The sequence below is a fragment of the Gallus gallus genome, chromosome 13 (genome assembly GCF_016699485.2).
Source record: "Gallus gallus isolate bGalGal1 chromosome 13, bGalGal1.mat.broiler.GRCg7b, whole genome shotgun sequence".
NCBI classification, from domain to species: domain Eukaryota; kingdom Metazoa; phylum Chordata; class Aves; order Galliformes; family Phasianidae; genus Gallus; species Gallus gallus.
This window is the reverse complement of record NC_052544.1, coordinates 4,486,205-4,498,566: the sequence shown is the minus strand read 5'-3', so window position 1 is coordinate 4,498,566 and position 12,362 is coordinate 4,486,205. Positions and strand designations below refer to the sequence as shown.

At 39.2% G+C, this 12,362-nt stretch overlaps 1 protein-coding gene across 24 annotated transcripts in view; it reads left to right on the top strand.

Moving 5' to 3' along the window:
• Nucleotides 1-12,362, top strand: part of TENM2 (teneurin transmembrane protein 2) — a 608,636-nt gene that overhangs the window by 569,846 nt on the left and 26,428 nt on the right. For all 24 annotated transcript variants that reach the window (XM_046900248.1, XM_025154777.3, XM_040646802.2 and 21 more), the window contains 6 exon segments: nucleotides 2,586-2,796; nucleotides 4,972-5,091; nucleotides 6,573-6,834; nucleotides 7,590-7,857; nucleotides 9,014-9,157; nucleotides 10,721-10,970. In XM_046900248.1, the coding sequence (XP_046756204.1) occupies nucleotides 2,586-2,796; nucleotides 4,972-5,091; nucleotides 6,573-6,834; nucleotides 7,590-7,857; nucleotides 9,014-9,157; nucleotides 10,721-10,970 (1,255 nt within the window).

The following is a 12,362-nucleotide window of genomic DNA, read 5'->3' as shown; positions in this document are numbered from 1 at the left end:
GTAATTTCATATTTCATGGTACTGGATGGCTGGAGAAGTGGGCTGAGTGGAACCTCATGCAGTTCAACAAAAGCTGCAGAGTCCTGCACGTGGGGACCAGCAGCCCTGTTCACCAGCGCATACAGGGGCACCCCACTGCAAAGCAGCTCTTCAGTAAAGGAGCTGGGAGTGCCGGTGGACACCAGGTCAGACCTGAGCCAGCGAGGTGCCCTTGAAGCAACCAGAGCCAATGGTGTCCTGGGCTGTGGTAGGACGAGAGCATTTCTGTGATCACAGAACAAAGGTAGTACTGAAGGTTTTTCAGAGTACGCTGGGGGTTGCTCACACTGAGACTCACCTTGAGAAAGTTTGCAGCAATACATTTAAAAAGTGATAATGATCCAAACAAGTGGATCATGTGTATATTTACATTATAATATATGAAATATTTCTCTAAGTATATGAAACTCTGCAAGTATGAATTCCCATAATGCATGAAAACCTTCCTGCATGAAACAACTCATGCACAGTTTTCTCCCTGGTATGGAATGGAGATGTTTTTAGCCTCCCAGGTCCTGAACTGGCAATTCAAAGCAGTGTGATTGCCTGCTTGATTGTTTGTGAGATAACAGTAAGATTGGCAGTGACAGGGTAATTTACTGAAGATTGCCATGTCAGGCTATATCCAAGGGGGCTTGCTAGCATAAAGATGTGATTCTCATGACTGACAGGACACTGAGATTGATATGCCAATTGAAAGTTCATGGTGTCGTCAGAAGTGTTCGGTCACAGCAGCCCATAATCTGCTGCGTGATGAGGTCATTACAGACATAACACACTCACCTATAATAACAGGTGTAGCAAAAATACGATGCAGCTGTAACAGCTAAATGTAAATTTGTCAGAAAAAGTAATTTATATCCTCTATTTTGTTTCTGCTGTTACTGCTGATAGGATTCTCTTTGCTGACAGTTGTCTGAGTAAAATAACTGAGTGGACTAAATAGTGGGCAGCTTTAAGTTCATAGTTTTAGAGGTGCCACAAACCAAGAAAAGAGAAGAATGGCGAGGAAAAAATTCTCAGAGCTTAAAAAAGAGATTGCCTTGAGTTATAATTTGAAGCTTCTGGGGTCTTCACAATGATGGCATAAAATGGCTGGAAAGTAGACTGCAGCAAAATAAAGATAAAAATAGATACCACCATGTTGGAAGGGATTTCAAGATGAATGGAGCTCCTAATGTGAATAGGCAACTGAACTTAAAGAAATCTATAGCTCTTACAACAAGATAGTTTGTCTAACTTAAATTTCCTTAGAGGGCTGAATGAAAAAAGTGTCAGTACACCTTGGGAGTTTTGATCTTAAATCAGAATCAGTTGTTTCAGGCACAAACAATCTGCTGGAAATTTGGGTTAATTGCAAAATAAGAAAGCTTCTTATAGTCGATTGTTGTTTTTTCCCCCTCCAGTTATCACTCTAATGTAGTGCTGGTCTGTTCGGAAAATCTTGAAAATAAATGAGTCGTGACCTTTCTCTAATCTACATCTGTCAGCTGACCTACTGGAATGGCTTTTCTTGTGCCCGTGATGCAGTGCGTGCCTGGGCTGTATCTGTACTCAGTGAATGAGGCTGATACGCCTTGCAGTGTCTCTGAAAGTTTACAGACTTGCAGATTGGATGCCTGATTTTTGTGATTTCTCAAAAGTAGATGAATGAATGTTTCTAAATTCTTACAGATAATAATACTTCAAAGTAAACAGTTATTAATTTACCAAGCTATTAGGTACAACTCCAATAAGAGAAAACATTTAATTTAAATAATGACACAAAAAGAAGAGATGATGCTAGAAGTTGTTACCATATGTGATAAAAATAATTGTGATTCATCTGCCTATGCAGATTGGTCTCCCTGTTGAGGATTGCATTTCAGTTCCCAGTGGTTAGGTTATAATTATTTTTAAAAATACTTCTTACCAAATATTCTTCATGGACAAAGTAACGTGTAGTATGATGGCTGAGCCCACCGGTGTTGTGGCTGATCCTTTCTTACCCCAAGCACGTGGCCAAGTTCTCCTTCAGGTGTTTGTAAGAGGTGAGTTGCAGCAGCACTTCCCAAAGAATTACCAAAGTGGGTGCAGCGTAATTTTTATTTTCATTAGGCAGTGATAACAGTAACTTGTTTCAGCCCTTCTCCTTCCCTCATCTCCCAGAATGGAACAAATGAAATTAAATGTCATAATTCCTAAGACAGCTAATAGGCCAGCACCATAAGTCTAAAAACTTTGTAAAGCAATCAGTTGGAGACATTAAAAAAAATCCTTTACTCCTTCCACTATTCATTTTTCCTCATTTCAACTCTGAATGGATTTATTTGGGCTTGGTTCTCCTATAACACAGGTGTAAATTAACATTGCTGATGTTTAACTGGTGTACTTTAAGGAAGTCTCATCTTTGTTGTATTTCTGGTTCAGTTACCGGTTTTCTGGCACAGAGATGCTATGAAGAGTATGCATTAATGTTTTCTCCCAGTGCCTTGAGATGTCCATTAGATGTTTTTGCTTGATAGCACTGTACAGCTGGCTGAATCTTGATGATTCTTGCCTTTCAGATGGCTTGGTTGACTGCCTAGACCCAGATTGCTGCCTCCAGTCCACTTGTCAAAACAGCCTGCTGTGCCGGGGTTCCCGTGATCCTCTTGACGTCATACAACAGAGCCATTCTGGTTCACCAGCTGTGAAGTCATTCTATGATCGAATCAAGCTCTTAGTGGGGAAGGACAGCACTCATATCATTCCAGGAGAAAATCCCTTCAACAGCAGGTAGCAAGCTATAAATATGACATTGCATCTGTGTGGTTGCACTGTATGGGAAAATTTCTCCCAGAGCTTTTGTTCATGTTTTTACATGAGGTGCTGCTTTCAGGTTCTTGTGTTTTCATCTCAGCAATCAATTCCATTGAGGGTACTCTGTTGCAATTTATATTATTGCTTTTGTTTTATAACACTTCAGTTTTATTAGCATTTTAACACACTGGCAACACCAGTGTGTTAACACCTAGAAGCAGGTTTCTTCCACTCAGCAGGAGTTTCCGAGCTTTATCATTTATGAAGGCTGCAGTGTACAGCAATGGAAAATGCACTCTTGTTATGAATTTGAAGAGTAGATGTAAATAATGCTATAGTATAGTCTTAATTACAATTACTAACAAAATTAAATATAATTTAAAAAAAAAAAAACAGGTGAAAACACCCATCTTTCTTAATTTCAAGCAGTTAACTTAGAAATAATCAAGCTATTCATGTATGAATGTTCTAAGAATGACAAATGTAGCCTGAGCAGGAGCTGGCTACTTCACACCTGAGACTCTTTTGAAAAAATCCAGTTAGAAATTTTAAATTCATTAAGTTTTATAGCGTTCTATGCAGGGGTCTTAGTTCTGTTTTATTTGTACCTCACGTATTTTAATATCTTTTTACATACGGCCCCTTGGAAGATTACCAAAAACGTCTGTGGTGTGCATTACTATAAATGAACACAGTGCTTCATACAAGTATGGATAGCACGGTTAGAAATACACATCACAGCATCCTGAGCATTTCAGAAATAACAGAAGAGGCCTGAAAACAACCCTGATATTACTAAAGGAAATGAATATGTACATCTGATATGTACATCGCTTTACAAATGCGTGAATAGGGGATAATGCAGGCCTTATAGCTGTCCCAGAACTGAACTAAATCTGTCCATTTTTGGCAAAACACGAACCACTTTAATCCCCTCATCCCACAGCTTGACCAGGGTCCAGGAATCTTTGCTGTCAGGTTTCTGTGCCTGTTGGTGTGCCTGAAGCCTGCTAAGGGTTGTGGGCAGCTCCAGCTCTGCCAGCACGAGGACAGCTCGGAAATGGGCCTTTTTGTTTTCTGGCTCTCTATAGCTACCAGTCAGAGGTGGTAGACCATGCCAGAAGTGCATAGTGCTAGTATAGAATACTTTACACCTGCAGCGCTCAGTGCTGTGATCCTTCTTGCAAGGCGCTTCTCCTTTTCATCTCTTTTCATCTCGTGCATCTTCCTTTTCTCACCAATCTGCCTCTGTCAGGACTGGGAAGTGGGAGGAAGGGAGCCAGGAGGTGGAGTATCCTCTCCAGCTATGAGAGCAGGGAGAGAGGCAGGAACAGGCAGCTGTGCCAGGGAGCAGCAGAGCAGGGAGGAGTGGGGCTGCAGCTTCCAGGAGGCTGGAATCCAGCAGTATGTGCCCGCTGCACGCTCTCCAGCAGCAAAGTGCTCTCAAAAGAGGAAAAGTCTGACTGTGCCCAATTGTGTGGGAATAACCAGTCTTCGTTCCCTTCAGTTTAAGCAGAGCGGGTAGGCTGGTGGCTTAGGAGAACCATTTATTTTGCCTCTGCATAAAGCGGGCCGCGTGTCAAATCCTTTCTCTGGCTGACAAAGTGAAAAGCAAGGATTACAGATCAGGAACCAGTGTGCAGCATACAGAGCTCAGTCACTCCCTAAGGTGGAAGTTCACGGACCATAGTTTGGAAATGAGGTGTCCATAGGCGTAGTGTTGTAACCAGGCTGGATATTCTGAGAAGTGATGGGTCATCATTTCCATGGGACTTCAGGGTCACAGCTCTGTCTTGGCTGAATGTGAGGTGGCAAAGCCTCTGCAAGGTCTCATTAGACAGTTGCACCTGAGGTCCATCCCAAGGGAAGGCATCAAGTTTCATTCCGTCTTTACAGGCCTCAATCTCAATCTTTACAGGTCTCAATCATAGAATCTATGATTCTATGATTCAATGCATAGGTACACATTTTCTTTGTTTAAGTAAACAGAGAGAGAGCTAGGTGATCCTGTACTATCTTCAGTATTCTAATAAACCTTGAAGCAAATTGAATTTAGAGTAAATGAGGCACATGTGTTCCACTGCTCAGTTTATAAACACTGTAACTGTTTTCATAACTAACTTTATTACCTTTCATTATTTTCTTTTCAAGCCTTGTGTCTCTTATAAGAGGCCAAGTGGTGACTACAGATGGAACGCCTCTAGTTGGGGTCAACGTGTCATTTGTCAAGTATCCAAAGTATGGCTATACCATCACTCGTCAGGATGGCATGTGAGTTTTCTTCTTTCATTGAGTACCTATTATTTTATGTAGTATCTTTGCTGATTAACAGATGGTGCAATCTATTGGAACCATGTGGTACCATGCATTTCATTCCTCCCAGGGCAATGAGCTAATAAGTAAACACAAAAGTAATTTTTCACATGGCATTTTGAATGCTAAATGAAAGTAAATATGAAAAGGCTGACTTCTGATAATAATGTGTTAGCAGTCACACTCACTTCAAATAAATTGCTCTGTATCTATGAAAACATTTGTGGACTACAGTAATACCCAGCAGAAATATTTTAGCTTAAAATGCAAGGCAGAAGAATGCTGCTGGGAAAAAAAAATCAAGTTGCATCATTTTAGTATAATATATTTTGTTAAAAGTTCCCTTCTATCTCTCTTTTTGAAGATCTGCTATATTTCGAGTTTCTTCAGGGTAAAATATACTCAAAAGATTCTAATTGACTGTATTTAGACATTCTCCTGCTGTGCAAAGATGAGCTTTCTCCCCCTTGTATCATTTGATTTGAAATGCACACAGTTTCAGAAAAATAGAAATTGATGTGTCGTGGTTTATCTAGTTTCCTGGCTGTGGTAACTAAAACAGTATATTTACGACACGTACATTGTAAACATTTGCCATTTTTTCTTATCTTTCATACAAAGAGTTGAATTGAATTACTTAATATGAATCAGTTGTACTAGAGAGTATTTCACGTCCACATTTCCAGAGTATTTTAGTGTTAGAATTATAGCATAACATTATTGATTTCGGTGGTTTAATACAACAGTAATATGTGAGCTGAACTCGTATTTAGATCTAAATAAATTATCTAAATCATTGAGTAATTTGTTACATTACTGTTTACACGAAACGACTGATAATCAGTTCTGTTGTCAGAACAACCTTGAATTATTTTGTGCCTTTAGGACAGATTTCAAAACGCCTGCAGAGCTCCATGTTGCTGCTGTGATTTTGTAGGGGTTGGGAGTAAATATCTAATCTCTGTGAAAAATGATAGAAACAGTAATTCTGGATGCAGTAATTCTTACCACATTTGTAGAACAGAAACAGCTAAACTTTTCATTATTATTCTTACTGTCATCCATCCCATTACTTTTCTTGACGGACAGCATCTGTTGGGAAGGGAATAATTCAGTGCCCAGTTCAGTGTTGGTTTCTTTGCTGGTTCTATGTATATGGGGGACTTGCAGTAATAAACGTGCTGGTTTGTTCTTTTTTTGGAAATTATTTTAATGCAGATTTTATAATGTATCAGAACGTTTGTCCAGATGGCTAGAAATTGCTGCTTGCCTTGACTGTATTTCAGTCAGTCATTTTGCTGCCAGAGATTCACATCCCGTGACAGATAATTTGAAGCAGGACACTTAAAACATGTACATGGCTATGACATTCTGTTGGCCAAGAGTGTTTTTGCTTGGATCGTTCAGTCTCATCGTCTCTAAAGCCCACCTTTTTTTAGGTTTGACTTGGTTGCTAACGGTGGATCATCCCTAACTTTGCACTTTGAACGGGCCCCATTTATGAGTCAGGAAAGGACAGTATGGCTGCCGTGGAACAGCTTCTATGCCATGGACACGCTTGTAATGAAGACAGAGGAGAACTCCATTCCCAGCTGTGATCTCAGTGGCTTTGTCAGACCTGATCCAGTCATCATTTCATCACCACTGTCAACTTTCTTCAGTGATGCTCCTGGCCGAAATCCTATTGTACCAGAAACCCAGGTAGGAACAGAGGGAAGGATACAGAAATTGGTGGTCAGATGCTACTGTTGACATAAGCACTTGCCACAACCACCATTTGTCTCGTGGAATTGCTAGAGCAAAAAACTCTGTAGAGTTGCATTCATTCTGACAGCTAACAAGCTTTCTAATGAAGTCTGTTGTAGATATCCTAGGTTTATGTCACCCAGACTCGTTTATCTTTGACTACCTTACACCTTCTCATTATCACACGAGGTATAAGTATATATCTGTATTTCAGCTGGCAGCTTAGGTGCTTCAAGAGACTTTTGCAGGGACTTTGATATATGCTATTAAGCACAGTCCCAATTTCTTGTATGCTATTTAGGACAAAGGAAAACTTCACTTGTTTTCACTTGTTTACTCAGCTAGTATTTACTTTGTATGAATTGCTGGTAGAAATTGCAGGTTCCTTTAGCTGTATCTTCTTGTATTCCCCTTGCACATAGCTTACAGTAAAATTGTTTGTTCTTATTTTACTTTTGCAGTGGATTCTTACAAATAAAGGTGTATGCAGACACCAAATAATATTTTAACCGGAAACATCAGCTGAACTCTGTCACTGCACTGATTTGAAGATACCCATTACCGGTAGTAGAAAGTCATTAGGTCATAAGAATATTATTAGCTTAGAATAGTAGCTGCTATTCAAGAAAATGAAAAACTAATTAAAAAAATAAATAAATAAAAAGCCACCAAAGCAGTAATGTAAAATGTTTGATCTTTTTCCTACTCAGGTTCTTCATGAAGAAATTGAGGTCCCTGGCTCAAGTATAAAGCTGATCTACCTGAGTTCCCGTACTGCTGGATATAAGTCCTTACTTAAGATCATCATGACTCAGTCACTTGTGCCACTGAATCTAATCAAAGTTCATTTGATGGTAGCAGTAGAAGGGCATCTATTTCAAAAATCATTTCTGGCATCTCCCAACTTGGCTTATACATTCATCTGGGACAAAACAGATGCATATGGTCAGAAGGTTTATGGGTTGTCAGATGCTGTAGGTAAGTCAGTATGTACAAGCTCAATAGCTTTCCAAACACTTGCAATTTTTTGTAAGAAAGCTGCAAAGATTTTCTCTGAGAAGTGGATATAATCTAAGCAGTTCTTGTCTTCCTTACACCTTTTACTTTTGTATCATGTTCCTTTTATGTATTGAGGAGCACATTCAGAGCGTCTAGGCTACCACTGTGTCTGTTTCCTAAGCAGCAGCTCACTTAAAAGTTTTAGATCAGCCAATGGAATAAGCTGGTTGCAGGGCCTTAGGTGAAATGTAGTCCATCGCTGTGCTTTTATTTTCTTTCAGTTAAAAAATAAATTTTGTATTTGAAGTGACTGGCATTCTCCAATACATTTGGCATCTCCTGCATGCTGTTATTACAGTCCCCTGTAGTATGCTTGAAATGAAATAGTTTTCCTAATGCCGTTCAATCTAGCAGTACTGTAGCTACTTTTAGTTCTGTTATTTATAGATCTTGGTTCCAGTGGGTGGGAAAATGGGTGATGATCACAATTTTGATGATCACGAAAACAAAAGTTTTCGTTTTCATTTGTATATCAAGAAAGATTTTGTTGTAACATTGCTAAAAATGTGTATTGGAGTTGTGCCAACATGGAATGAAAAATTTACTTAAATTGTTCTTCTCCATGTTTTTCTAAAACCTTTGCTACAGTTTCTTTCTTATATTCTTGCGTGAGATTCTGCTTTCCTGAGTAATGCTTACAGTGTGTGTGTGAGTGCTTGAAACACACACGGTTGTCACTGCTCCTTGGTATATGGCATGTAAAGTGAACGCAATACACGCTGTGAACATCCAGCAAATTAAGGGTTTGATCTTCTCCTGTTATCTGATAGGAGAATATTATTATCATTTTTTTAATTATATTTCCCACTCTCTTTTGACCAAAGCAGTCACCTCCCAAAGCCAGCAGTTCAATAAAAGGGATCTGATCCCTGCAGAGTACGTGCGAATGAAGCTTAAAATTTGGGTTTAGTCAAAGATCTGAATTTAATATTGTAGATGAAAAGAGGGAAATGTAATCACTTCATCTTTTTGAGGTTACTGGGGGCTGGGATGATGACCCATCTGAATGTGCCTTGGACATATAATTCAGTGTCTGTTCAGCAGATATATGAGATTTTTATTTTATTTTTTTCAGTTTCTGTGGGTTTTGAATATGAGACTTGTCCCAGTTTGATTCTGTGGGAGAAAAGGACTGCGCTGCTGCAAGGATTTGAGCTAGATCCTTCCAATCTAGGAGGATGGTCTTTGGATAAACATCATGTACTGAATGTCAAGAGTGGTAAGTGAGTTAGTTCCACACTTTTTCCGGGATATATGGAGTTTTGATTGTGAACGTTTCTTATTTACAGTATCTTTGCCCTTTGAAAAATGCAATTTCTTCACTCTTTTTGTTTCATCTTTAGCTTAGTAAGGAATGGGACATGTTTCAATTGTCGGAAAATTTCTGTATAATTTCAACAGATTTTTTACCCTCCTGCCAAGCATCACTTTCTAGAAGTCCAGATCTTCATCCTCTGTTCAGTTGTTCATTTATTCCTCTGTAATTAGCTTCTGTTTTCCTTCCATGTTCTTTTTATCTTAACCACATCCATTCTCAGTTCCCTTTGTTTGTCCTTTTCCATTATAATCTAAGGTAGGGTTTCAAAGGAGTATGAGATTCTGATAAGATACTGATTCTTGTTTGTCTTTTCCTTTTGACACCTACTGTGTTTTTTTTTTTCCTCACTTCTCTTTAAGTATCCTAAAATAAATATCCTTAGGTTTCACATTTTCTCAAAGACTGCTAAGGAGTTGAATGCTTGGTAATATATTACGTTTCATTCCTGTAAAGTGTTTTCTGCAGTTTTCCTGCTCTTTCTTGCAGGAATACTCTCCATCAGCAACATGCACAATATATTATTGTCCAAGAAATCTGAAGGAGCATTCAGAACAGGCGAGACCAGGCTGTTTGAACACATTTTTAAGTACTGTGCAGCAGATCAAATGCTTCTGAGATGGCCATTTGGATAGAGCATGATATTCACTGGTGACAACAGTGATGGCAGCTGTACTTGTCCCTGGGGAGACAGTTATCTTATGTTAGAGTCACACAACAGTATTTCTAATAGAACATGAGGCTAAATGTTTCCAGCCAGATTTCTACAATCTTTGATGGCATTGAAAATGTCCATTTTGTCAGAATACACTCCCTTCTTGGAGCAGATAGGTACTTTTAGAACAAGTATGTTTAAAAGGGAAAACCCATCTTAAAGGCCTTTCTGTAAATCTAATAAGGACCTTACCACTAGCTCCCTTCTTTTCTTTCATTAGTGGTCCATAGGAGTTGCGTCTTTCACTTTCTGCACTGTCCTCTTTTCTGTCATCTCCATTTGTGCAAGGAAAAACTGAGAGGTGGGAAGAGAAGAGTAAAGTTAGCAAGAATTCCAAACAAAATGCAACACAAGAAACTGGATTCAGAGGATCAGGGTGCACTAACAAGTGCATGTATCCTCTGTGCTGTTTGCTTTTTCACTTCACAGTTATTAAGACAGCATGAACCACTGTGCCAGCCTGGAGGGATGTATGATGACATTTTCTTTCATAATGAAGACCAAAGTACTGTGGGTTTAAGCTTGGATTTGTGTTTGTAGCTGTGTATGTGTGTGTTTTAGTGGAGAATCCTCATTGCACCTTTATTGTTTACTCCTGCAGACCTATTTCACTGTTTTTTCACTGCTGGAGAGCCAAGCATTGAAATCGTATCACTGTTTAGTCCTTAACAGCAGCTGCTGAAAGGAGAACTACCTGAAGTCACCTGTAACAAATGACTGCAATAACCACTTCTCCTCCTGTCTGTTATTAGGTATATTGCACAAAGGCAATGGAGAAAATCAGTTTCTAACTCAGCAGCCAGCTGTGATAACCAGCATTATGGGGAATGGGCGCCGAAGAAGCATATCCTGTCCTAGCTGCAATGGTCTTGCAGAAGGAAATAAGCTTTTGGCCCCTGTAGCACTGGCAGTGGGAATTGATGGAAGTCTCTTTGTTGGAGATTTTAATTACATTCGGCGTATCTTCCCATCCAGGAATGTGACTAGCATATTGGAGCTGAGGTAAGGTGTTAGTCTTGGGACTCCGATTCTGCAGCCTGTGCTTAAATCAGCCTTTACCATTATTTTTATAATTTTGTAAAACATTGTCACTGTCAACCTATTCAAATTCCAGTGGAGAAATGGGGCACAGAAATGCAGAGTTCAAAGTCTGTCGCTAATCCGAGCAGTGCTTATAGAGAAGGATGAGGTGTATAAACAAACTAGAAATACAGTAGTGCACACCATCTTATTGTCTCCTGGTGGTGATCATTTGACACAGTCTTCTTTCATTTGTATACGTAATTTAGTTTTATTTGTAAAATGCAGAATTGACTGCCCTCAGGTATTGAGCCACAGTGATAAATAAAGAATTAACAGTCTTAGGAGATTAGAAAGGAGGTTTTCACATCAATGATTTTGAGATCCACTTTTCCACTTCTTTCCCTTTCTGGTAGGTTTGGTTCTGTAGGTTGCCTAGTACAGTAGAAAATTGACATACAGAGTCAGTTTGCACCATCAGAATTCTTTCTAAAATCATATCTCTATTCCTCTCAAAACACTGAGATTTTGTCACTTACCAGGGAGGGCATGAGTGTAGAGTGTACCACTTCACCCATTTCTGTTTCATCTCCTTTTTTCGTTTCTATAGTAGTAGGAAGAGCTATTGCTTCCAACCATAACTCATGTAACTGTTCTTTATTGTTGATACGCTACTGAGTATTTGGCAGAAAGCAAATGAGAAGTGGCTTGCATTGGCTGTCCTCTGATACTTCTGCAACCCGCTCAGGCAACAGGATCAGTGCTCTTGTAAATTCGATATAACTGCAAAGCACATTGATTAGATTTAAGTCATTACCCTTTTTTTTTTTTTTTTTTTTATAATATGAGGAATAACCAATACATCGTCTTCTACTGTGCTTTGATTTTTTAATTAGTGAGGGAAAATGCAAAGTTAAAGAACTGTTAAAGAACAGGAGGCCTAGCTCTATTTCACACCTCTCTCCCATTCATGTCATTCTGTTGATGTCCCTGTTGTGAATTCTGATTTATATAAGAGGAAAGAGATCAGACCTGGGCCAAATCAACTCTGAGATCACTGACACCTGCCTACACTCCATCAGGCTGCCTTACTCTCCAGAGGTTTAAAAAAAACACACAAGTAATAGATCATCCAGTGCTTTCTGATTGGCAGCTGGGGACAGACCACAAGAGGTAGCTGGTGTGGCTGTATGACCTGCTATAAACATTTCTATCAGCATACACTATAATTCTGCATTACACTGAATATGCTGATGTTTGGTATTTTTCGACTAGTTCCGTTCTGCCTAGCTGTCTGGTGAATAGGACTACAGCATTATATGTGAAGAGAAATATTTTCAAACTAGCGTAGTTAATATAAGGCATTTATGTCCA